Source organism: Sabethes cyaneus, chromosome 3, assembly GCF_943734655.1.
Source record: "Sabethes cyaneus chromosome 3, idSabCyanKW18_F2, whole genome shotgun sequence".
NCBI lineage: Eukaryota > Metazoa > Arthropoda > Insecta > Diptera > Culicidae > Sabethes > Sabethes cyaneus.
The window spans coordinates 165,794,761-165,817,723 of record NC_071355.1 but is presented as its reverse complement, the minus strand read 5'-3'; the positions used below and the strand labels follow the sequence as shown (position 1 = coordinate 165,817,723).

The following is a 22,963-nucleotide window of genomic DNA, read 5'->3' as shown; positions in this document are numbered from 1 at the left end:
GAGTTCACTTTGTTCGACTAAATGCTTTCCGGAGTAATGTTTTTTTTTTTTCGATATACTCGAAGTTACCGAGAATATAGTTAGTATAAAAATATATTGTATTGATTTGAATTATTCTGGTCGTTTCACCAACGTTCTATTGGACATCTAGTTCACATTGAGTTTACTTCGTGTGATAATATGCTTTCAAACGATCTGCTGTATGTTTTGTTCGGTCCCTCGCCATGTATCAGTCTTAATCTTTAATTGTTTCGGCTGGTATTTATCCTCTAAGAGGTCAATAGTTTTGAGGTTTTCTAAAATCATGCTAAAGTTTTCAAAGGAATAGTTAAGTCTGCACGGTATTTTACACGCCGCAGTATTCCGTTTAATAAAAATGATCAGTTTTTGACCGAGACGGATTAGGTTGGATATGAGATACAAAGTATTCGATTAAAAAGACGCTGCTTTCCTAAGAATGTCGCACGAATACGTCAAATTGTCGAAATTACACGTAGAATATTTTTTAGGAAAATAATTGCAGGTTTGTTAAAATTGAAGTAAGTATAACTATTGTAGTTATAATGTGGCACACAATTTTTTTAAACGACTTGTATCGTGTATAATATAATAGTATATCATATATAAAAACAACATACGATAAGGGTCTTAGCCCAATATTTAAATAAACTATCAATATAGTTTGTTTGCTTTTTAAACATAGGTATTTAAAGTGTTGCTCTTCTTTTTTTAATCACGATAGTACAATCACTGTAATCTTTTAGTCCAACACATTCATTTTTAAACAATTACAAACTAATAAAGTTATATCAAAATTATGCACTGCCGTGGTAAATGTTGATACAAAATGCTTGTGCTCAGTTCGCATCACGTTTATTTTTAAATAAACGTGTATAAACAATATTTTCTTATCCTATTGTAAAAGTGTTACCCAATACATTGACGTTGTTTAATGCAAAAAGGCACCATTTTCTAATGCATATGTTGGTCTTGTTCCACAAAAGGGAATCTTCTTAACACTCAGTTATTACTATTTTCACGAGGTAAATAGACAACTAACATAGTAATAGTTACCACTGTAATAACTAACTGGTTTGTTAACGATCTACAACCTAAGCGCTACCCTAAATACACTTAATATTCCATATTCAATAAAATAATCGTAAAAAATTTCGTTTAAATGATGCTCCGTAACGAGTATTTTTCAGTATGATAATTACAGTGGAGATTTCGACTATTGCTTTACTTGGATGGAAGCAGCAGTAACTTGAGCTTTTCTGCTTCAGTCAAACTGACGTCAACATAATCACGCTTTCGCACAGACCCCACGTGGGACATAGTTTTCGGACCTAGTAGTGAATGATTTTCAGTGTATATATCTTCATTTTCTTCGTTTTTGATAGCCTTTTCGCAGAATTCAAACGAGGACATCGTTTGAGTGGCAATTTCGTCAGCATTGGCTTGAATACCTACGTCACAACTGCGTTTAGAGTTACGTGAATTAGTTTTGGCCATTGAAACGCCCGAATAGGAACTGTTAACGTTCAGCGGCGATAATTCCGAGCAATAAGAAGTAAACGAAGAGTCATTAAAATCAGTAACATTGTTCCGTTCTATAAGTTCGATCTCTTTTTCGCGTTCCTTTTCCCTCTCCCGTTCTCGTGCTTTTTCCTTTTTGTCACTTTGGCGCTGACTTTTCTGACTAGCTCGTGAATGCTTTTGTGACTTTCGAATTGTTCCTTGGCGTGAGGATTTTTTGCTGCGAACGCTTTTGGAACTGTTTTTGCTTGTGCGGCCTCCCTCCTTACTACTCCTAAGACCATCTTTTAGGGCACTGGGAAAATCTTCCCGGGTAGAAGGTTTTAGTCCATCTCTGCTTTCATCATCACTAGAGCGGTACTCTTCAATTTGGCAACCGGCATTATATGTGTCCGGCCTGCTGCTTGAGCCATTTGCTCCCCCGATTTGTTTTAGGATTACATCAAACTTAGAGTCTTGAACTTTAAACGATGCGTTAGAACCATTGTCATCTTCTGAGGACGTTAATCCAGATTGGTGCAAGAAAGGAAGCAACAGTTTTCCATTGGAAATGAAATCATTTATTTGATCAGCATCCATGCCGCCTATCCCGGTTCTTCGCTGCATGTTGGTTGCTCCAAAAAATTGACTGTTTCCACTGGAAGAATGCCTTCCCTTCTGAATTGCCGTAATGATTTGAGATTCAACAGAGGTACTGCTCTCTTTGCGGCTGTATCGTCGTCCCGAAGCTGACGTAAAATCGCGTCTTCGATGATGTCTATTCTTGTGTTGCTGATGATGATGATGTTTACTACTACTTACTCCGCTTCGGCTCCGACTCGCCACTTTTGTTTTCATTTCTGCAATTTTCACTGAAACCTGCGAATCGATTGAATTTCTTCTGGATTCCACCGAAACATGCCTAACGCTGAAGCTTATCTCTGAATCAACAGAGTTTTTCCTTGGATCATGACTCGAGCTGGTCGCTGCTCCGGTCAATGCGTAACGTCTGTTGACAAACCGCGGTAGATAATTAGCCCAGGTTGAGCTAAGATCATGACTTCCCATGGCAGAATTTATATCAAACTTTAACCCAACTGGATCAGTGTAGGAATTATGAAATGAAATTGACAGTCGTCCTTGATTTTGGAATTCTTTCCGCTTGGCAAAGGCTTGTGCAATAACCTTATGCTTCTGCAGCTTCACCGGTTCCTCTATGTCGGATCCGAAGCGCCTCCGAAAATACCGTCCCCATGTCTTCAAAGTCGAGTTGGTCCAAACCCACGAGGACATAACAATACCTGATGCGAAAAGGCATATGAGATGAATCTGTAAAATAGCAACACTTGGTCGGTTTTGGATCTTACACGAACTGGTCACGTCAGTGTAAGTAGAAGAGATCTGACAAATAATATAATTTTTCAACGCCAAAGCCCAGTTTTCGCTGTTCCGGAATTCATTAATATGACAGCATATGGTTGCAATAATAAAAATAAACGTAAAAACAGTGCATATACCCATTCGCACAATTGTCTGTCTAATTTTCTTGTTGAAGCGAGCCGGAATGATTTCCTTGCTTGAGATTTTTAACTTAATTAGTGTGACTAACCCTCTACTGAGAAAATATCCGCCAATAAACAGTACGCAAACTACCGGCCCTAGCAAAAAGCCCCCGCGAATCGGATGATTAAGGTATCCTACAAAACAAATTCCTACCGTACTGTTTCCATCGATTTCACTTAGAGCCATTATCGTAATGGTTAGCACCAGCGGCAGTGACCACGCGATGAGATGAAAGTATGAGCCATTTTTTCGTATTGAGCGATCCTGAATCTTACCAATAGCTTTAAAATATCGATGCCATACATATGTAAATATCACGAACCAAACCATCGCAGCAATTAGAAAATAATATACTAAAATAAACACAACTATACAGGACAGATTTTCGCCGGCACTCGGTTCCGAACTACGAAGTGTTCCATCCTTGCGGCACACAATATCTTCCCAACCGCCAGGAGTAAATTGAGCCAGCCAACTGTAAAATGAACGTCTAGTAAGAATAAAGTACAGAATAAATTACCAACCGGACAACGAACCCTAAACATGCCACCATGAAACAAAAGTTGATGTAGAAAATCACCAACGCGTATGGATACTTTTTCGTATTGCGCCAATCAATCACAAACGTAGCAATTGTGAACAGATTAAAAGTAAGACACACTCCTGCTCCCCAGGCTATGAGCTTATGGATCTGTCGATGTTCATCATCGGTGAACAGAGGATCCTTACACTGCAAACCGCAACCATCGATATCTGAAATGTTTAATATAGTTCATCAAATCAGTTCGGAGTCAGTTCAAACCAGTTCGGACCTTTATAAAAATTGGCCGGTGAATCAGCTGCCACCAGTGGTTTCAAACATTGTCCGGTAGCATTAAATTTCATCTCCTCTCGTACGTCATTGTTGCACTTGGATGGATAGAGTGTTTCGTTGCACTTTAAAAACTCCGGAAAGTAGCTGGTATTATACAGGATGCGACATGGCTCGAGAGTAATCTTGCACATTTCTAACGATGGTAGGTAAACCATGTCACGTCCATTGATTTTTTCGCATTTCGGTGTGAAAACCGCACAAAGGAAAGGTTGAATTACAGCCCAACATTTCGGAACGTGTCGCAAAGCATTGTACTGATACAGCTTGTCGTGAGTTTGCTCTTGGCTGAATGAGTCTGTTAAATCTAAGCTGATAGACGAATACGGTAGTGGTGATCCAAGACAGGATTTGTGCCTAATTGGCTCGCATTTAGCAGGTCGAACGCAATATATGTATCGCATCTCGCGACCGTCAAACCAGGTCTTGTCATCTTTACCTTTCTTTCCATGCATCCGATAGTTTTGCGTTCCATTGATTGGCTCCAGTCGGGGTATGGCATCAGGAGGTGTTACTTGATTTGTCGATTGTGTGAACTCTTTGGCTTCTCCATGTAAGGCGCATAGCAGTGCCAATGATAGCGTGAGCAATTCAACGAGAGATACCATCATTCAAGTGTGACTAAAATATTAGGAAGTTATTTGGAGTGTATTTGAAACACAATCCTTCTGTTAGTTTACTCTAACAGGCATTATTCGTCAATAAATAAATAAAGTTTGTCTCTGGTAATAGCTTCAACCTTCAACTTCTGTACACGTACTATTATACATAGAAGTAGAATTGTCGCCTCATTGTCAAGAAGACACAGATTCTTATCAGTAATATCCTTCGACAAAAGCTACATTTAATTTTAAACTGTTGTATTAATTTAGTATATTAAATGTGGAAAAGTCGACTAATTTAGAATACATATTTTGGTTCATGATTTGAAAAAAATAATTCAAATTAAATACAAAGACCGTCGACAGACAGAAGGTAACTTTTAGATTGTAATCACTGGAGAAAAATCGAAATTTTGCGATGTTTACTTACCGAGATCCTAAATCTTCCCATATATTTATTGTGTAGCAGCACTAACAGATACGTTCCTACAGGTCTCTTGAGATTTCCTCCATTCAATCTTTGTCGTCGCTAGTTTTAGTTCCTCACTTTTACTGGATCCAGAGCATCGAGTTGTTGACTACCCAACGGCTATAATATAGCAAAACTCGTTAATTTCATTGAGGTGATTCCTGATGTGCATATCAATTGACTAATTACTAAGTGCGAAGCTCGAACACAAGCAAGTTTTAATTCGAATTTTGCAACACCCGCTGCCAGGCACCTACGCTCATTTTATTCCAGCGATTGGCAGCATAGCTCTATAGTCACTGCGGATGACTGGGGTTCAATCAGTTATTATTCCTGAGAAACTATATAATTGACACCACTAATCAAAGCATTGAAAACAGTAAAAATAAGAAATTACAGGAGCTAAAATATATTGTACAGTACAAAACACAAATAATTTCAATTAAAAGGACCACCCATGAACTCCTTTTTACTAACAAGAAAACAGCTACCGAAAAGAAAACAGCCCGCACGGTAAATAAATGCGTCTTGCCAGCAGAGATGCCAAATATTTTTTAACGAGTGCTGTCAAATAAAAGCACCGAAAATAATGTCTGGCAGTGAAAATAATTTTGAAATTTTTATTTATAGCGAATTTATTTAAATCCAATCCGGATCGGAACTGGACGAATGTGTTGAATTCATTTGGTCCTATCCGTGGTCCTATCTGACCAAAATTATCCGGTTCCAATTCAGATTGAATACACGCAGAAAAATGATTAGTTAGAAACAACAATACAAGTTGTGTCATATTTTTGAATCAAAAGAAAAATTTTTAGCTGAATTCATACTCTTTTTGTTTCTAGAAGATCTTTAATGAACCCAAAAATACTTTTTTTTATTCTACTTTTTTTGAAAGAAGCTATAGCTAGTTTTAGAAATAGCAACGCTTATTGTTGAACTAAAAAATCAGAAAGCTAGATTTAAAAAAATGTTTAGGTTGTTGCTCGCGTTAAGAGCGTAAAGAGCTGGAATCAATATATGTAGAATGCCAGTGTCGCTGTTTTCTACAGCGACAATCTGTATAGAATAATCTGTAACAATAAGTCTGTGAACCAGGAACTTCATTGTCAAAGTTATTCATTGTCATTATTATTTATCTGTTCTTTATCCGTGCGCTGGTTGGTGCTGTCATCGAGCGCTCATCGCCGTGTTTTCATACCAGTGAAATGTTTGTAAACGTTCTTTTTCTTTTCGTCCGGATGAATTGAATCCCACAACTTCGCCCCTTTGCACCGATTTTTTCAGAAATTTAAAGCAAGCGAAGTTTCCAATCACAGTACTTGGCAGCCATATTTGAAATTTTGATGAATCTCAGGCACACACACATATGCATATATAATGTAAATACATTATCTGAATATGTGTGATGTTTACCACGCGCACTGCAGCGACACTGGCATTCTAACATATTGCGCTCTTCGCACTCAATTGGACTGCACAGTTATAAAGTGCAACCTTCAAAACTGTGATGAAAAGTGTGCTACTGATAATATCGCTAGTAATCTTATATCGATAATACCATCAAACTTTATCGTCACGGAAAAGTATCGAAAATTGGAGGGTTTAAAATGAAATCTTCTTCTTGGCTTGTTATTATTTTAACATTTTTGTTCTATTTTTTATGTATTTTTGCTTATACTGTCATATTATCGTTATTAATTATTAACGATAAGAAAACTTTATCAATAATCGTTATAGATTTTGATCGGCATTTCCCATCATTACAACTCTCCCATCTGAGCTGACATTTGATTTAGCAGTGACGCCAGTACCAGTTGTAGGAAAAGCAAATAGTATTTAATTTTTCATTTATTTCATATATGCTGCATATTTGTTCAAATTATGAATTATGCGTGGAATTATGTATTTAGAAACTGTTTTTATATTATTCGTAGCGTCGATAACAACTCTACGTAAGCATTAGAATTAAAATAGGAATCAACCAAGATTCATGGGTTTTTACCACGAAATTTTGGCAACTTTTCTCACCTACAAAATGTGTGACTGAACAAGTGTGCTCAAAATCCAACTTTCAATGCAAAGGGCAATATTGATTATACTTTCCAAACACGTCACATTTTCCGTTTTATAGCTAACGTTGATTGCCAATGCCAATGCCAATCTCTAACAAACGTCATCGATGGTTTTTAAATTTATTTATTGGCAACTCTGGTGTGACAGACATTCGAAAAAAACAAAACAAATTAAGATTTAACCTCAACGGTTTAGGTAGTTCCTTTATGTGCGGCTAACCTTTATCGGTATAATAATTATTTCATTATAGATCTATCCCAATACTGGAAACGGATTAAGAGTAATATTCGTTAATTTTTTTCCTTCAATTCAGATAATGGATGATGATCTAATTAGCTGTCCTTACAATAGCGAGCATCGCATTGTACGCTATCGGTTGCCATACCATATCATCAAGTGCAAGAAACAACATATGAACAAACAATTGGAACCCTGTCCATTCAATGCGACACACCTCATCAACAAAACGGAAATGACGGCTCACATTAAAGAGTGTCCGGACTATCTTATAACTGTCGAGAATGAAATGGTTAAAACTTACGCTTCATCTAGAACCGCGGGGGGATCCTCGACGTATAGAGGCTTACAGATGGCACGGAAGAGCAACGATGGGCGATAAGAAATATTTTTTAAAGTTCTTTAAAGTGTAGAACAGGATGAAAATTCGGTTTAGTTTCAGTCTATCTGTAAGCATTCTCATAAAAGTAAAAAGTATCAATCTATAAATATATGACTATATTTGCAATTAAACTACTTGTTTTAATCATTATGTTGAAAAAACATTTAAATGCATTTTCGCATGAGATTTTCTCTGTAGTTCATCAGTTCAGAGCTTCCAATGACCACTAGAGATTTTTGAAAATATTACAGCACTTTTAGAAAAATCGCTTGAAGCATGTTCAAGAGACTGTATTTCCCCAACTGAAGAAGTACCTACCTCGTCCGTAAATGGGAGGTTTTGCGATAAAATATTTTTTTTGGAAATGGCCATGATTTTCGAAAATTACTGTTATCCCAATATAAAACATCCTAGCTAATAGTTGTATTCAAAATTTAAACTACACACGCGGTTTTTAACGAAATGTCGCGGAAGCATTTTTAATGTTTGATTTTATCTCAAAGGGGTGTAACCGCTTACATACATGTATACAGCAACTGTTAGGAATCGAGATACATTTATTTATAGATTATTTAGTAACAAAACACTAACTAACAATATTATATTATATTTATAATTTATTGCGGAGTTGTCGCATTCTACGTACTATGTAAGGATCTAAGCCTTCGCTCAAATCAATGGCATTATTTTCAGCTGAGCTCGAACCGGTGGAATGTAGAACAAAGTTAAACTTCTCTAGATGGACAGGTTCTTCATAAAAGCAGTTAAAATTATTTCGAAAGTTGATAACCCAACCGGCATCCTGGACACAAATTGGAAAGGTGCTGAAAAACATATACAACAGTTTCTCACTTATATTCATTCGGTAAAAATCCATTCGGCTCGGTACGTGTTGAAATTTATTATACTGGAATCGTCCGACTTGGTTCAGAACTCTAGTCAGTGCCAACCATCCTCGATCGCCGCCAGTGAGGTTCAAGAGTTTACGTACTTCGTAATCGGTAACAGTGAAATTACATACTCTATGCTGTTTTGAGCTTAAAGTTACCTCCAGATAATGTCGCTGTTGGTATGCCGCCGGGTTTCGATAAAACTGCACCGTCAGGATTTCAATCTGGGTTAGAAAACAACTTCTTCCCAACAATGTGGTATGGGCCTGACGTAAAGCCCTTTCGCTGTTACTGATCGGTGCTACTATTCGTAGTCGAGCCAGGCGACTTGATAATGCTTGTACAGATTGAGCTTTACCAATAACTGGGGTGTTTGGAAATATTCTCTCCTGTTGGATTTTATTGCTGGAAAATCAAATGACTCATCACAAAACATACAAAACCAAACAAACGTAAAATTAAACAAGCGAATAAAAAGCGAAACATAACAGAGCATAAGATTTTTGTTCATATGGATCGCTACAGGTAAAATATGGCATATTTTTCTATTAAAATAATATCACTCGCTTAGAACCTGAAAAATTGTCATGCAACATTCGAAAATCTCGAAACATGATTGTTGAAGCTTCATAACCGCGAGAAATTCGGAATATTACGTCTCCTTCTCACAGGCTGATCTCCCCACCAATGCATGCAGTAACTTACTACCAGCACGTACGTGGACTTCGGTATAAATGTATAATCGTTTTAACGAAAATCTTACTTGACAAGGTTTACTTGCCAAGTCGCAACAGTTGTTCAAAAGTACTTTTTCCGTGTTTAAATGTGTGTAAACAACACAACAGAAAGTCTCATGGCAAAGGAAGAAGATGGCAAGATACCACTACTACGGATTAGGCATAAACCGGATTTTGATGGCTTAGTCTCAGCAATTGTCCAGGTCGATTCGTGATCTTTGTCATTCGATATAGATACGACAGTTGAGCAGCTTATTCAAAATCAAAATATGATTAGCTCGCTGATTGTTTTCATACGCCGACCTATTCGCGAACCTCTATGGGAAAACCCACTTTTTCGTCATACCAAATGTTGAAGATCCTCTACTCGCTCTGCATGCTTTTCAAAGATATCACTGCCAGCTAGCAGTACATTACATTTACATTAAATTACAACTGTCTTCTGATTAAGATATCGCCTGATGAATAAAATTTCTTCAATTAACTTGCCCTTCCATTCCTTGGAACTTAAATCCAATCAGCTTAGCTACCTTTTCGCAATAGAGCTACACGAGTTATTAGTTCATCCACTACCACCATTGTAGATGTCTTTCGAAAACTGCGAGCAATCAAAGGACCTCCTCAAGCATCGTCCACGTTTCTTTGCGAATGGCGAACAACTGGTGTAATGAGCGTCTTGTGAAGGGTACACTTTGTACGGAGCCTTAGTCTGTTCTATCATACAGCAATTGCAAGGCACAACTTTCGCTGATAATACGCCTTCGAATCTCACGGCTAGTGCCGTTGTCCGCCACCAAAGATGACCTGTCTACAATGTCCATATCATCGGCAAAGTAGACGAATTGACTCGACTTGTTGAAAATCGGGCTCCGCGTGATGACACCTGCTGAATTTATAACATGAGAGGCATGACAAACCATCACCTTGATGAAACCCCCTGTGGGATCCGACAATTGATCCGAAATCCGCACACAGCCGTGCGTACCGTCCATAGCCTTAACCAATGTGATGAGCTTTCCGGGAAGGTAGTTCTCATCCATGATTTTCCGTTAGCTCTTTACGGTCGATGATATCATATGCAGCTTCGAAGTCTATGAACAAATCGTGCGTGGAAACTCTCCAAAGACGATTGTTGCGGCAGAAAGCCGCATTGTAATCCATCGCAGTTAGCGTCTATTGTCCAGCCGAAGCTAGTCACAAAACTCTATTGTCCGTTCAACTGAACGTGATGCACAAAGGCTATTATTCTGACCATGTAATAAATCTACCGCAAGTGTATAAAAGGCGAATAATAAATAGCAATCAATACAGTGCACTAGCAACCACCGCTGTTGGCGGATGGTTGCCGTAAGATAAATTTAGCGTTTTATTTTAGTGTGAAGACATCCAGTCCCGTTGGTAATAGGCCCCCCTAACGACGATCCGGAACATTGGTGCCGTGACCAGGATTTGCCCTGGCACAGACAACATTTTACCAACGGGACTTCAGTTTTATCGTTCGTGCTATCGGTTCGCAGCAACACGTGGTATTTTCGACGCTGAATTAGTGACTTCAGCAACATCATTTTACTCGCGGGACATCAAGTTCGTCGACCGTGTCAGCAGGTGTTGCTGGCTAGCTGCTAGAGGTGGAACATTTGGTATGCGGACAGTGGATAGTTCCTGTTCGACGTTAGTTGTGTTAGCCGTATTATTGCAGGTAGTGCGGTCTGCAATCGTTATCGGACATTTACGCTTCAGCTATGCCGGTGTGGGTGACTTCGCAGCCGCCTAGCAATCAATTCCCCCAGTGGAGCTATGCCAGTGTGGGCGAATCACAGCCGCTTAGCAAGATACATTCAGCTCCTGAGTCCCCGGTTCTTAGATTCAGCGTAGTAGTAGGAGGGCTGTACAGCACGGAAGCTTGCAGCATCCGAGAATGTATTAATTCCTGGAAGTGGTCAGTTTGCGGTTCGAGAAATTCGTCTAGGAATGCAGGCCTAGGACTACGCATAGTCAGGCTTGGATTGCGCCGCTGTGACCAGCGAGCAATTACCGTCCGCGTCGTTCGCCAGAAGCTGAATTCAACTAACCCACTGACATCATCGTTCATCCGTTCCGTCTAGATGTGATCATCTGTTCCTCCGCACGCCATAGTGAAAAACCGTTGGTTTTGGTGGTGGAGTATGTTGCGGCAGAAAGCCGCATTGTAATCCATCGCAGTTAGCGTCTATTGTCCAGCCGAAGCTAGTCACAAAACTCTATTGTCCGTTCAACTGAACGTGATGCACAAAGGCTATTATTCTGACCATGTAATAAATCTACCGCAAGTGTATAAAAGGCGAATAATAAATAGCAATCAATACAGTGCACTAGCAACCACCGCTGTTGGCGGATGGTTGCCGTAAGATAAATTTAGCGTTTTATTTTAGTGTGAAGACATCCAGTCCCGTTGGTAATAGGCCCCCCTAACGACGATCCGGAACAACGATCTTTTGAAGGATCTACCGTAGCTTAAATGCCTTAAATCCTGAACAATCTGTTTACAACTGGTGAGAGTCGGTGAAAAATACGGGGTGTTCAATAAGTTCGAATACAACTTTTCATCGTAGTGTAAGTGCGCCTCATGTGCATTCTGTGTATTGGTATTGGAAAGAATCAGTTATGTTTCCTGTGCACAGAAACGATAACAAGCGTGACATGGGAAACTATCTCAGGCTTGTCCTGCACTCAGTGAACTTATTTTGCTTTTTTAACTGTAGCACCTCAGCCAAGCAAAATTCGAAAATATTATATATGGGGCATTTATAGAGTAAATTATTATCCATGATTGCTGAACTAAGTATTGCTCTATCTTTAGTATTTACGGCGCACTCTCAGTTAAATAAAACAACAAGCAATCTAAACCAATAATTACATTATGCAGTCTATTAGTTTCCTACCAATACTAATTAAGCATGGTGAGTGCCACCACGATTACAATAATTCTAATTATGCAAATGATTTTAACACAAGCAATCGAAAGCAAGACACTACCTGCTATAAAATTTTACTCACCGGTTTTCTAGCGAAACCCCACAGCGTCCGCACGAGCTGACCTATCGTTTTGTGAGTTAGTACTTTGGGATCCAGTCCCAGTATCTGAGCTGCTCTGCGACAATGTTTTGTCATGATTACTCTGAAACAATTCATCCACTCTGTCCTTAATAATGTGTGGCATTACAGGCATCTGAGCGATCTGCTCCAGCTGATTGTCTTTGGAATGTCTTTCAATCAACTCATTGGCATCCACCATGGCGGGCTCGTCGTCGTCACTTAAAACGATTTCATTATTTACCTCCCCTTGGCATTCAACCTCCGATGCATAGTCGGAAATGTTCCTCTCTTGCTTAACATTTACCTCAGGAGATTTTACGCTATTGTGAAGCACAGTAATGTTAGAGCTAGATGAATCATGATCCGAAGCACTATCGATCCTGCCACGAAGTTGTTGCTGTTGAGTAACGTGCAACGCTCTGCTGGTGTTAGAAGATATAGTATCCATTCGGGAAGGAGATCGATTCTGAGGTAACAGGTCGATATTTTGGCGTGTTGTAATTTGGGAACGAGTTGCAGCGAGGGTACAAAAAGGAGTTTCTTGGTGTGATTGTAACCGAGCGGATGCAACAGGAACTGGTGTGGTATGACATTGCCGGTTCTGTGACACCGATCTGGCATCACTCTGCAGTACTAAGTCCGAACTTATAGACCTACGAGGGATAGTTGGAATATTTGACCCGTTTGTGATACTTGCTGTTGTTGTACATTGAGCAGTTTTTGGTCGATGTTCGTTGCTTTTAGACATATCATTATGTAACGAAACTTCTTCGGTAATAGTTATTGGTGATTTCTGATTCAAATTGGAACTCTCTTTTTTCTGACTAAGTTCGTCTTTCGTCAAAAGCCTCAATCCATCTGGAAAAATATTACGAGCCAGCATATCACGGGCTCGATTGTAGAATCTCTTCACATATTTATCCAACACCAAAATCCTCTGTTCTGCACGGTTTGGATCCACTTCTTTAATTTTCTCTATTACAAGTTGATCTATATTACTGTTGTTGCGTAAATATTCCAAAGTGTAGGAAGTGCCTGTTTTGGTATTTTGAACAGCAGATGCCACATTCTGTGCACTCGGAGGAGAGTCAGATATTTCATATATCTTTCGTTGTGCTGGTGTAATCAATGAGAAACTAGACTCATTCTGCATCTGTTCTTGACCAGGCACTTGAGTTGAACAAACTGGAGGGCAAAACTCTTCCGTATTTGGCATTGTGTCTGCTATAGCGTTGAGGTCGCGTGTCACTAGCGAGTTTGCATCAAGCTGCGATTCTGATTCATAAGAAATTCTTCTCGGTCTAAGAATACATGCATTAAATATTGGTGTGCTGGATGGGCTTGCAATAGTCTGATGAGAGCTCTTTTCTTGAAGCAGTGTACTCTTAGGCGGATGACCTGTATTAGTGGTAGCACGATTTGGACTCTTTAATTGATCTAACGCTCTAGAACACTGCGCTGTCTCAATCGACGACACCTTCGAGCTTTTTTGACGAGCTAAAGCACTTGTAGAACGATCGCCTCCTTGTTTTTCGACTGTTTGAGACACCAGCATACTAGTAGCTTGAGCGCTCTTTTTTTGAGCTGTTTTTGATTTTGAAATGTTATTTTGAGCACTAGTGGATTCATTTGGACGAACTGCAGGAGGATCGGTTATTTCATATACCTCTTCTTGCTGCCTACCGACATTGTCATCGACAGTGACGGCTTCACTTGGATGAGGACTAGAAACCTCGAGTTCTGGTATTTCGACTGCTTCAATCGACGACTCATCTGTAGGATTTTTCCTCGTTGTACTTAGAGCACTAATCACATCCATAGTACTGGCGAAAAATGACCCAGTAATCGGTATTTCATTTGAAGGTTGTGTCATAGCCATTTCCGCTCTCATATGTTCCATCTCCGAATTGAAGGACTGTACTGTGTCTAAACTATTAGGTGTGGCGGCTTCGGGATAATCCATAGGGACGGGAAGTGCGACAGGAGCAGACTTTTCAAGATACGGCCCCACTTTATACTTTTTGTTAAGCTTGTCATCATTAAATTCCAGCCAGCCAGCGGTTTCACTGTGTTCAAGATAACAGTCGATAATAGGAACGATGCTATTGATTTGCCTCTTAGAACCTCTACTACGGGCATTAGAGTGCTTTAGAAATTCCTCTACCATTTGATCATTCAGAGACTCTTTAGTATTGACCTCTTTTGAGAGTTTCGGTTTATTCTTTCGCTTTATGTGTTGCTGGTAAGCATCCATTAAATACAAAGGTAATTTTTCTAATTTGCCACTCCAACACTCGGGAAACCTTTTGCGTACCTGAAAAAAACAATGATCATATTTTTGCAAATACAGCCAGAATTCGTTAATTGGGCTGACTGACAGTTGATTGAAATTTCCTGAGGGGTTCGCAAATTATTTTTGTCTCTGATTTTTAAAACTTTCGTGACTCGGAATACATATTGAAAAACTGGTTAAGTTTAAAATTGGAGTAAGTAAACTTCTCGGTATGCTGTCTTTGCATTCAAGTATGATGGTTGATAATCGACTGTTGATATGACAGGCAATGGCTGTCTCGTCGGGAAGAACAGCGGCAAAGCGCAAATATACCACATTACCTTTAGCTAAAAAGTTAAACGTAATCTGTGACGTTGAGTCCAGCAGATTATCCCATTAGCAACAATAAGTAAGATCTTGAATCGCATTTCTAGACCCCTCAAATGATTCATTTTGACATTTCCGCCACCCTTGCGAACGCCCAATTAACGAACCTGTAGTAGAAGACACGCATCAAACTACCTGCGCTACGACGTTATCTTCAAGTTTAAGTAGAAGATTCTTTTTTCGCATTCTGACCATGCACTCTTTTACTCCAGCAAGCTGCAGCTGTTTCATATAATTTGCATACTCGATCTCGCTGCATAATGGTTTTTTCAACGCCAGAAAAAACCTATACTCATAATATGAATTCACAAATCGTAGCTGATGCAACGGTTCTCGAATTCTGTATTTTGGCTCCTCAACATAGGAGCGGTACAATCGGTCTAGATAAACCTTTTCTTGCTTGCGCCGTTTGCGCGCATCCCATGTTTGTGACCTGGGATTTTCTTCCGTTGCCTTGGTTACAATCTCACGGACATTCGTTTTGCACATGAATATCTCTCGAGCGTAAGGATTGTCTGCCGGACTTTTGGCAACAGCTTTCTGTTTTTCCAAAACAAAAGAATCAATTCTTACTTGCTTGGGCTGTTTAAAAGCATACAATTACTTTTTCGCATGTATTTTACTTTAGTTCAAATACCTACCTCTTTCGATGCACCAGATGAACAGTTTCGCCTTTTGGTCGCCTTGCTATTATCGCGGTTTTTTTCAGCCAGTATCTGCACTGTCTGTACAGATGAAAGCGTTTTGGATTCCATTATTTAATAGTCGTTATATTCAAGATGAACGTTTGTATATGAAGCGATAATTAAATTTTAATAAGGTAAACACTTCACAATTTTCAAGAGAAACCAAATTTCAAATCTCAAATTTTGACTAAACGTCGCGACGCGAAATTGCGTGTTTGGTGTTCCAGTTTCACATTGACTGACAGTTCTTCCTTGTTCAACGACTTTTTGGAATTTTTGTCTTTGCCTTGCCGTGTTTACAGATGGTTTGCTTCTTTATCGACCTCATCGATATTATGGCAAATTCTTATTCGATATCTTTTCGATCTTGTCTTCGATAAAGCGAGCATACACTAAAATAAATATTGCAGTTAAATATATTGCTAATTACAAGTACAAGTACCATCAAAGTGCGATATTGCTTATAAAAGTGCTTTATTGTGCCTGGCAGCTAAATCTGGATTATTTTTTATTTTATTTGGTTATTTTTGACAGGTCGATGGTTATTCTGAGAGCCAATGAGATATGCACAGGTGAGGAAGAGAGCTTTGACGTATTTTACTGATTTTTCCTTGAATCTTTTTACCAATGTATGGATGCTTATCGCATAACGAATTTGTTTACTCAACCCGGGTTGAAATGAGATGAGTTTAATCTATCAAATAGGGGCAAATGAACACCAAATATTCTTCCAGTTCCAACCTGGACTGAATAAACAAATTCGCTATTCACAGTAACATGTCTCCATATATCTTATATGCTCTCATTGAGCAAAACAACTATCAATCTCTCAAAACATGAAATGGTTCTCACTCTGAACTAATTTTGCTAAGCTTCGTAAATATTGTTGTGATTTTTAGTTCGGACGATGAAAAATTTTGATGGACGGATTTTAAAACGGTACGACGAATTTAAGCAATAAAGGCAGTTGCGTAATTTCAATAATATGCTTTAATAATCACTTTTCAGTGATTTCAAACTTCACTGATCGGAAGGTAAGTGTGTTATAGTCAAATCAGCACAAGAACTTTTGGAGTATTAATTAACCCTCTAACGGGCAACACCGTAAAAACGATGCGATCAAGCTAATGACTATTTTATCATGAAAGTACACACAAAAAAACCTTAAGTTCTGATTTTCATACAAAAATAATTATCTGGAGGAGCGCCAGGTAAGAAAAAGTCCAATTTCTCTTTTTCTTTTTTCATGTCTAACGCTCTGCCCAGATGTTTTTTCAATTCAGATATATTACAAAATTAAAATAATGCATGAAATTTACTCATAGAAACATTTTTTAGGTCAATCATTTTGTTCTAGATGTCCTTTTTCTTCAAAAGTAAAAAAGGGAATATTCGCGCATTAATTATTTTCCGAATTTTTCGGAATTTTTGTTTTTGAAGGATGATTACTTTTGAATGCATGGTCAGAATGTTATGATATTAGTATCAAAATGTCAAGAAATCTGTTCTGAACACATTTTGCGTATTGCCAACTATAAATAAATTTTGTATGCGCCTCTGGAGCTCCAAAAGCGAAGGCCGTCTACAGACGGTCTTACCCGTTAGATGGTTAAATACATCCGACAAATTATGAGAATTAGAATGGCTTTACTTACTACGACGAGGATTAGAAATAAACCCTAACTACCGAATTGTCAAATTTTAACTAAAAAGTAAAAAATTTCGCGAAATGATTCAGAGTCTTAGACTCCCACCTCCCACGCGAAAATTATCATGTTTGCAATTTAGCAATTTGAATCATCAATCTCTCATTATTGGCTCCCCACACCCCACTGAACCCCTCCTTGCTTAACAAGCATATTTTCAATGTAATTGGTAAGTACAGGATAATTACTATTAAAATATGAATTTGCGTTAGGAAAAAAGAATTTAAAGAATCGTGCGTGAACAACGATCAAATACCAGTGATGGCATCTGCGCATCAGCTGACACGGCTGCACGTCTCGAGATATTGCTTCACATCTGGAAGCTCTGATCGCGATATTTTCGATACTTTGATGGCCAACAGGATATCTAGAGTGGCTATATATAGAGTGGCGACAATGTCTAAATTGGAATGATAATTATTTGTCAGTGGCATTCCAATCGAGCAGACGACCAATCCAACGCGTATGCAGGAAAGAGAAAGAAAATAAGCTTTGCTAGAGCATTGCATACTTTTGGGATGACATGTCGCCACTCTGTATATAGTCACTCTAAGGATATCGAAACTTTCACAGCATCCTGGTGAGAACGAGAACGTCGATAAATCCAATTCTCAGTTCTCACATTAGAAAGTGAGTCTGATCTGAGCGATCTGAGTGACAGTGAAGTAAATAATATAATATTTTGATGTCGTTAATCATTTCAAACGATTATCAAAATTAAACCTGCTGATTAAAGTTTTAGGCGTTTTTTGATATGTGAAAACCTGCAGATCCACTTGCCGATCATGGAGTTTTCCGAAAATATTTGTCGCATTTGTTTAGCTGGCGATGCCAAGGACGTCGATTGCCTTATGCTTGATATCTTTGAAGCGCAAAAGGTGAATAAAATATAAGAAAAAAAAAATTTTACCGGAATATTAACTTGTATTCATTTGCAGGAATTTGCCACCGCAGATGCTTTATACATTATTTGTGGTTTAGAGGTAAAACTTAGCTTTTATTATAGAAGTATTAACTTAAAAATTTTTTGTAGATAACTGTAGAAGATCAATTTCCAAGACACATTTGTTTTATGTGTTATTCTCGGCTAGCAGACGCATATAGATTGCGAGAGCAATGCCAGCAAGCACACAAAACTCTTTCTGGTATGTTTTGCAAAACCGTTGATAATGATGAAGCGGTCGGAAATGGATACGAAGATAGCGTGTACGATGTTGAATATCTAGATGAAGTCGTAGAAGAGGATGTAGGAGAAGCAGACGAAAAGACTGTTGAAGTAAAAGAGGAATATCTAGAAGATGTAGATGAGATAGACATTCAAGACACTGTTATCAACGACGAGATTGTGCATCGTTGTTGTGGTTGTGACAAATCTTACAAAACTGAACTTGAGCTAAGAAAGCATTCAGTTCGTACACACCGTCCTAAACAAACAAGCTGTGAAGCAACAGGAAAGATGCAATGCAATGTATGTTATCTGAATTTTCCCAGCATTTACAAGCTTAAGATTCACAAAGCTGATAAGAATAATTTGAAACCGCTCAAGAAATGTAATTATTGCGGTTGCAATTTCTTCTCCAACAATGGCCTTTTAAGTCACCAAAAGTTATTTCATGCAGATAAGCTTTTCAAATGCTGCAGATGTAATTTCAATTGTCCGGAAAAAAGTATCTTGCTGCTGCACGCAAAAAAACACAAAACAGAAATTTCGTCCACGAATCAATTGCACAAATACCAGTGTAATGTGTGTCTAGCAAGGTTCGAAAACGTTGACAATAAGAGACTTCATGAGCGTTTTCCGTATCGGAAGCCGAAGACTAGACCAAGCGAGACTGAACTTGAAACCGTGATACGTTGTTGTGGCTGCGCCAAAATATTTAACGATGTTACTGAGCTGCGTGAACATCAAGAAGAGGTTCACTATCCACAGCGAGCGTTATCCAAAACCGATCTGAAAGAAGAGTTTGCCATTGAATGTGGGGGTTGCTACCGAATGTTTCGGAGCGAGAGTATGCTTCAAAAACATCTTCAACGTGCTGCGGACAGGAAATTGTACGCTTGCAGCAAATGCAGCGTTTCGCGGCGAACATTGAAGGAACTGATGGAGCACGAATCTACACACAAGGGGCGCGGTGCTTTTGTCTGTTGTGGATGTCGCAAAGGTTTCGAATCGCAAGATGCCTTGGATAGCCACTCACAGGAGGTTCATGCCAAAAGGCCAAAGGTATACCATAATGATGCATCAGATACGGAAAGGCCTTTTGAATGTAGTATTTGTTACCGGCGGTACAAGTCGGCGAGAGATCTTCGAGGTCATCAGCGGTATGTTTACTACGACAAAGCGCACATATGCGAAGTTTGTGGAAAAGGTTTGTCGGTTATATTTAATTTATTAGTAATCATTTTGGTAAAATAAATACTTTACAGGATTTGCTCAAGAAAGCATACTCACCGTGCATATGGCGCGACACAAGTCCGAAGCTGACTTTCCTTGCCCAATCTGTGGCAAAAAGTACAAACATGAGACCATTGTCCGCGATTGTATCACTCGTCACAATCGACCAAAGGAACACAAGTGCAAAATCTGTAACGTTGGCTTCTCTGGCGCTTCCAATCTATATTCGCACATGATATCGCACTCGGAGGATCGTCGTTACAAGTGCGATGTCTGTGGTCAAATGTTCAAACGCAGCTTTCACCTTCGAAAACACAAAAGTATTCATACCAGTGAAAAGAATTACCCTTGCCGACACTGCCCGTCCCGATTTAGCACAACGAGTGAACTGTACAAACACGAGATTCGTCACACAGGACAATATCCGTACGAGTGCAACATATGTAGCAAAAAGCTTACAACTCGACAGGTCTACATAAAACACTATGAAAATCATATAGAAGATGATCGTAAGGTGTTTACTTGTCAGCTCTGTCCGTTACGCTTTAGTCAGGACCACTTCCTATCGAACCATATAAAGTACACACATAGGATTGAGCCACAAGATAAAAGCTGGAACGAAAAGTTCAACCGGCAAGGACCTAGCAGAACAAAGGGAGGTTCTAGAGTAGCTGGTGTTAGGTTTATAGATACTATTGATAAAACAGAAAAGGATGTGACTTAAATCGAAATCGATATTGGAGCATCATTACCTATAAATGTGATACTAGCAATACGATTGTTTATTTTGCGTCAGTCGAAAATGAATTTCCAAAATAACAAAATATTGACCAAAAGGTTATTGCTTTATAAATATATTGGTTCTACTCACTTAGAAAGACATTCAGCAGAAATTTTTTGCAATATTTGTACATATTCTCTTCTATTACCATCGTTGCTCAACGCTAAAATGATAAACTTTTCAAAGGAATAAAGTAACTAACCGTTGGTACTGTGATCTATTCCGAACGATATTGGTAAATTTGTTAATTTATCCGTTAAATGACAATGTTATTTTTTCCTGGAAAAGCTAAAATTGTTACCTGGACTAAGTGTTGTGCGTAGGTTTTCAAACTTTAAACAACGTCTTAATAAGAATATGTGGTTAATGGAACGAATGGTTCATATTTATAATATGTCCAGCTGCCTAATTTAAAATTTAAAATGAAAGAGCACAGTTTTATGTTTTAAAACAACACCACAAACAAGATTTTATTCGTGAAACATACTGAAAAACTCTTTCGTCTTCGGTTTTGCCTTCAGATTAGGAACATTTTTCTTAGCAACAGCTTTCGTTTTTATCTTCAAGTCTTTAGGGTTTTGGAGTTTCATCAATTTCATTTGCTCTCGTTTCATCTTTTTCTTATAAGAGGCTGAAAAATCAATCGATCCGGTCAAACCAATACCGCTGGTTTTGACGTACGTTTCATTCTTGAGACCTTTTTGAATTGATTTTTTGCAAAATAACTTTGCCTTAGCTTCAGGAACAGAATACTTATTCTCGATGAATTTCATAACCTTCTGAATCGATGTTCCGGTTCGTTGGTTCTCAACAAGCTCTTTAACTGCTTGTTCTACCATTTCATCATATTTTGGGTGCTGCAAAGCTACTGCAGTCTTAGGTGGATTCACAGGACCACCGTTTGGCTTTGAAGAAACATATTTTGCTTGCATGCCCGTTTGCTTTTCTTGGTAGTTCCCTTTTCCCGGTCCTTCTTGGTTATTTGATTTTTCGATGTCATCCTCTTCTGCATTGTCCTCGTGAACGGCGGTTCCGTTGCCTTGCTTTTCAGACTTGCGGGACAGCTGCCGTAAAACCCGTCGCGTTTTAGTTACAGGAGATTCAGAGGCGGAAGATTCGTGCTCAGAGTCTGACATCGTCAAATTCTGCAAAAAATATATTGATTCTAAAACAAGGCTTTAAGATGTTACCGCCGTTACATTATTGCAATGAACTAATTTCCTAAAACCAGTCAACTGCTGATCTTCAAACTTATAAATACATTTTTCATTTATTCACTGGTTTAAATTACCTAAATATATACTGCTTGTGAGACAGAGATCATCGGATTTTTAATTTTTTGACTTACCGAAGATGACGAATAATTCAGTTTTTCCAATCGGATCAATTCAAGTACAAACGTCAACAGAATCTATCCTCTATCACACAATAGGCGTTATAGTAACGAATAACGGCCTGCTTGTTTAAGATGATTCACCTGCAGTTTGCGGGCACTTTGATGCAACATATCGGTTAATTCGATTTATTTAACCTAAAATGCATGTAATATGATAGCCTGAGAATGATATTAAGCAATATACTTTTTTATTTCAATAGTACAGAATAACAAAAACATTTTACTTGAATCAAAAACTAGTTTGATACTTGAATTGTCTACAGATTTGAGCCTGTATAACGTTCTTAAGAAATATCACAGCTGGCTGTTAGCTGAAACTTCCCAGACAATATAGGAGTAATTATAATTATTGGCTCTCCTACTTTTCCTCTCCAAGATGCTTCGATCAAGGAGCATACACCACCGCGTAAAGCTGTGTACAAAATGCTAATCAGATCCGAACTTCTCTACGGACTTATTTATTTTTTATCTATTACATCAAGAGACTCGATGGTTCAACTTCTTAAAACTAGTGGTCGAGTGTATAAATAGTAATAAATTCACATAAATATAAATAAAATACATAAACAAAAACGGATAGACAAGTTAATTGGACCGGCTGAAGAAGCAGTTGAATCGTTCACGAAGGGTTTGGCGCGATAGGAAATCGAATATGGATGCTACTTTGCCAAACGTCCTCTGGAGACCGCTGAGGACCCCGTACTTGCTGTAGTTCGTATGGCGGTGTGACATCCCCAGCATAGCAGTATTTCGAAGGGATCTAGGCTGCACAGGTCGATTCGCTCTAGAAGTTAGGGGTAATCTATTTTTCCTCGCAGAGTATCGGCGATTAGCAGGGCTCTAGATGTATCTCTCCGTGTGGTGAGAGTATCCAGGTGAATCAGCATACATCGATTTTCGTAGCTCGGTCAGTGATACGG

At 38.7% G+C, this 22,963-nt stretch overlaps 4 protein-coding genes across 5 annotated transcripts; 1 reads left to right on the top strand and 3 right to left on the bottom strand.

Moving 5' to 3' along the window:
• Positions 1 to 692: 692 nt before the first annotated feature.
• Positions 693 to 5,412, bottom strand: LOC128741826 (protein smoothened). Of its 2 annotated transcripts, none has more exons than XM_053837908.1 (5): positions 5,213 to 5,412; positions 4,985 to 5,143; positions 3,894 to 4,573; positions 3,618 to 3,834; positions 693 to 3,556 (listed from the first exon to the last, which is right to left on the bottom strand). In XM_053837908.1, the coding sequence occupies exons 3-5, from the start codon at positions 4,561 to 4,563 to the stop codon at positions 1,243 to 1,245; spliced, it is 3,201 nt and encodes a 1,066-aa protein (XP_053693883.1). In that variant the 5' UTR covers positions 4,564 to 4,573; positions 4,985 to 5,143; positions 5,213 to 5,412; the 3' UTR covers positions 693 to 1,242. The 2 variants fall into 2 exon arrangements, with proteins under 2 accessions (XP_053693883.1, XP_053693884.1); XM_053837909.1 differs by having other exon boundaries at positions 5,281 to 5,412.
• A 2,933-nt stretch (positions 5,413 to 8,345) lies between these two features.
• Positions 8,346 to 15,834, bottom strand: LOC128740374 (uncharacterized). The gene is made up of 4 exons (XM_053835912.1): positions 15,721 to 15,834; positions 15,215 to 15,661; positions 12,382 to 14,734; positions 8,346 to 9,013 (listed from the first exon to the last, which is right to left on the bottom strand). Exons 1-3 carry the CDS (start codon positions 15,832 to 15,834, stop codon positions 12,389 to 12,391), a joined length of 2,907 nt encoding a protein of 968 aa, XP_053691887.1. The 3' UTR covers positions 8,346 to 9,013; positions 12,382 to 12,388.
• A 2,330-nt stretch (positions 15,835 to 18,164) lies between these two features.
• Positions 18,165 to 20,716, top strand: LOC128741908 (zinc finger protein 260-like). The gene is made up of 4 exons (XM_053838024.1): positions 18,165 to 18,349; positions 18,410 to 18,454; positions 18,505 to 19,840; positions 19,899 to 20,716. The coding sequence occupies exons 1-4, from the start codon at positions 18,257 to 18,259 to the stop codon at positions 20,588 to 20,590; spliced, it is 2,166 nt and encodes a 721-aa protein (XP_053693999.1). The 5' UTR covers positions 18,165 to 18,256; the 3' UTR covers positions 20,591 to 20,716.
• A 401-nt stretch (positions 20,717 to 21,117) lies between these two features.
• Positions 21,118 to 21,783, bottom strand: LOC128740373 (uncharacterized). Its single transcript, XM_053835911.1, has one exon. It carries the CDS (start codon positions 21,781 to 21,783, stop codon positions 21,118 to 21,120), a length of 666 nt encoding a protein of 221 aa, XP_053691886.1.
• Between the last annotated feature and the right edge of the window lie 1,180 nt (positions 21,784 to 22,963).

What these genes read in the sequence shown, in the direction of transcription:
- LOC128741826 (XM_053837908.1), bottom strand. Translation starts at nt 4,563, where the DNA reads ATGATGGTATCTCTCGTTGAATTGCTCACGCTATCATTGGCACTGCTA. An exon ending in ACCGGCCAATTTTTATAAAG is followed by an intron (nt 3,835 to 3,893) that starts GTCCGAACTGGT and finishes TAAACATTTCAG; the next exon opens with ATATCGATGGTTGCGGTTTG. An exon ending in TTCATGGTGGCATGTTTAGG is followed by an intron (nt 3,557 to 3,617) that starts GTTCGTTGTCCG and finishes TTCATTTTACAG; the next exon opens with TTGGCTGGCTCAATTTACTC.
- LOC128740374 (XM_053835912.1), bottom strand. Translation starts at nt 15,834, where the DNA reads ATGGAATCCAAAACGCTTTCATCTGTACAGACAGTGCAGATACTGGCT. An exon ending in CATCTGGTGCATCGAAAGAG is followed by an intron (nt 15,662 to 15,720) that starts GTAGGTATTTGA and finishes GCTTTTAAACAG; the next exon opens with CCCAAGCAAGTAAGAATTGA. An exon ending in AAGATAACGTCGTAGCGCAG is followed by an intron (nt 14,735 to 15,214) that starts GTAGTTTGATGC and finishes TGTTTTTTTCAG; the next exon opens with GTACGCAAAAGGTTTCCCGA.
- LOC128741908 (XM_053838024.1), top strand. Translation starts at nt 18,257, where the DNA reads ATGGAGTTTTCCGAAAATATTTGTCGCATTTGTTTAGCTGGCGATGCC. An exon ending in ATATCTTTGAAGCGCAAAAG is followed by an intron (nt 18,350 to 18,409) that starts GTGAATAAAATA and finishes ATTCATTTGCAG; the next exon opens with GAATTTGCCACCGCAGATGC. An exon ending in ACATTATTTGTGGTTTAGAG is followed by an intron (nt 18,455 to 18,504) that starts GTAAAACTTAGC and finishes AATTTTTTGTAG; the next exon opens with ATAACTGTAGAAGATCAATT.
- LOC128740373 (XM_053835911.1), bottom strand. Translation starts at nt 21,783, where the DNA reads ATGTCAGACTCTGAGCACGAATCTTCCGCCTCTGAATCTCCTGTAACT.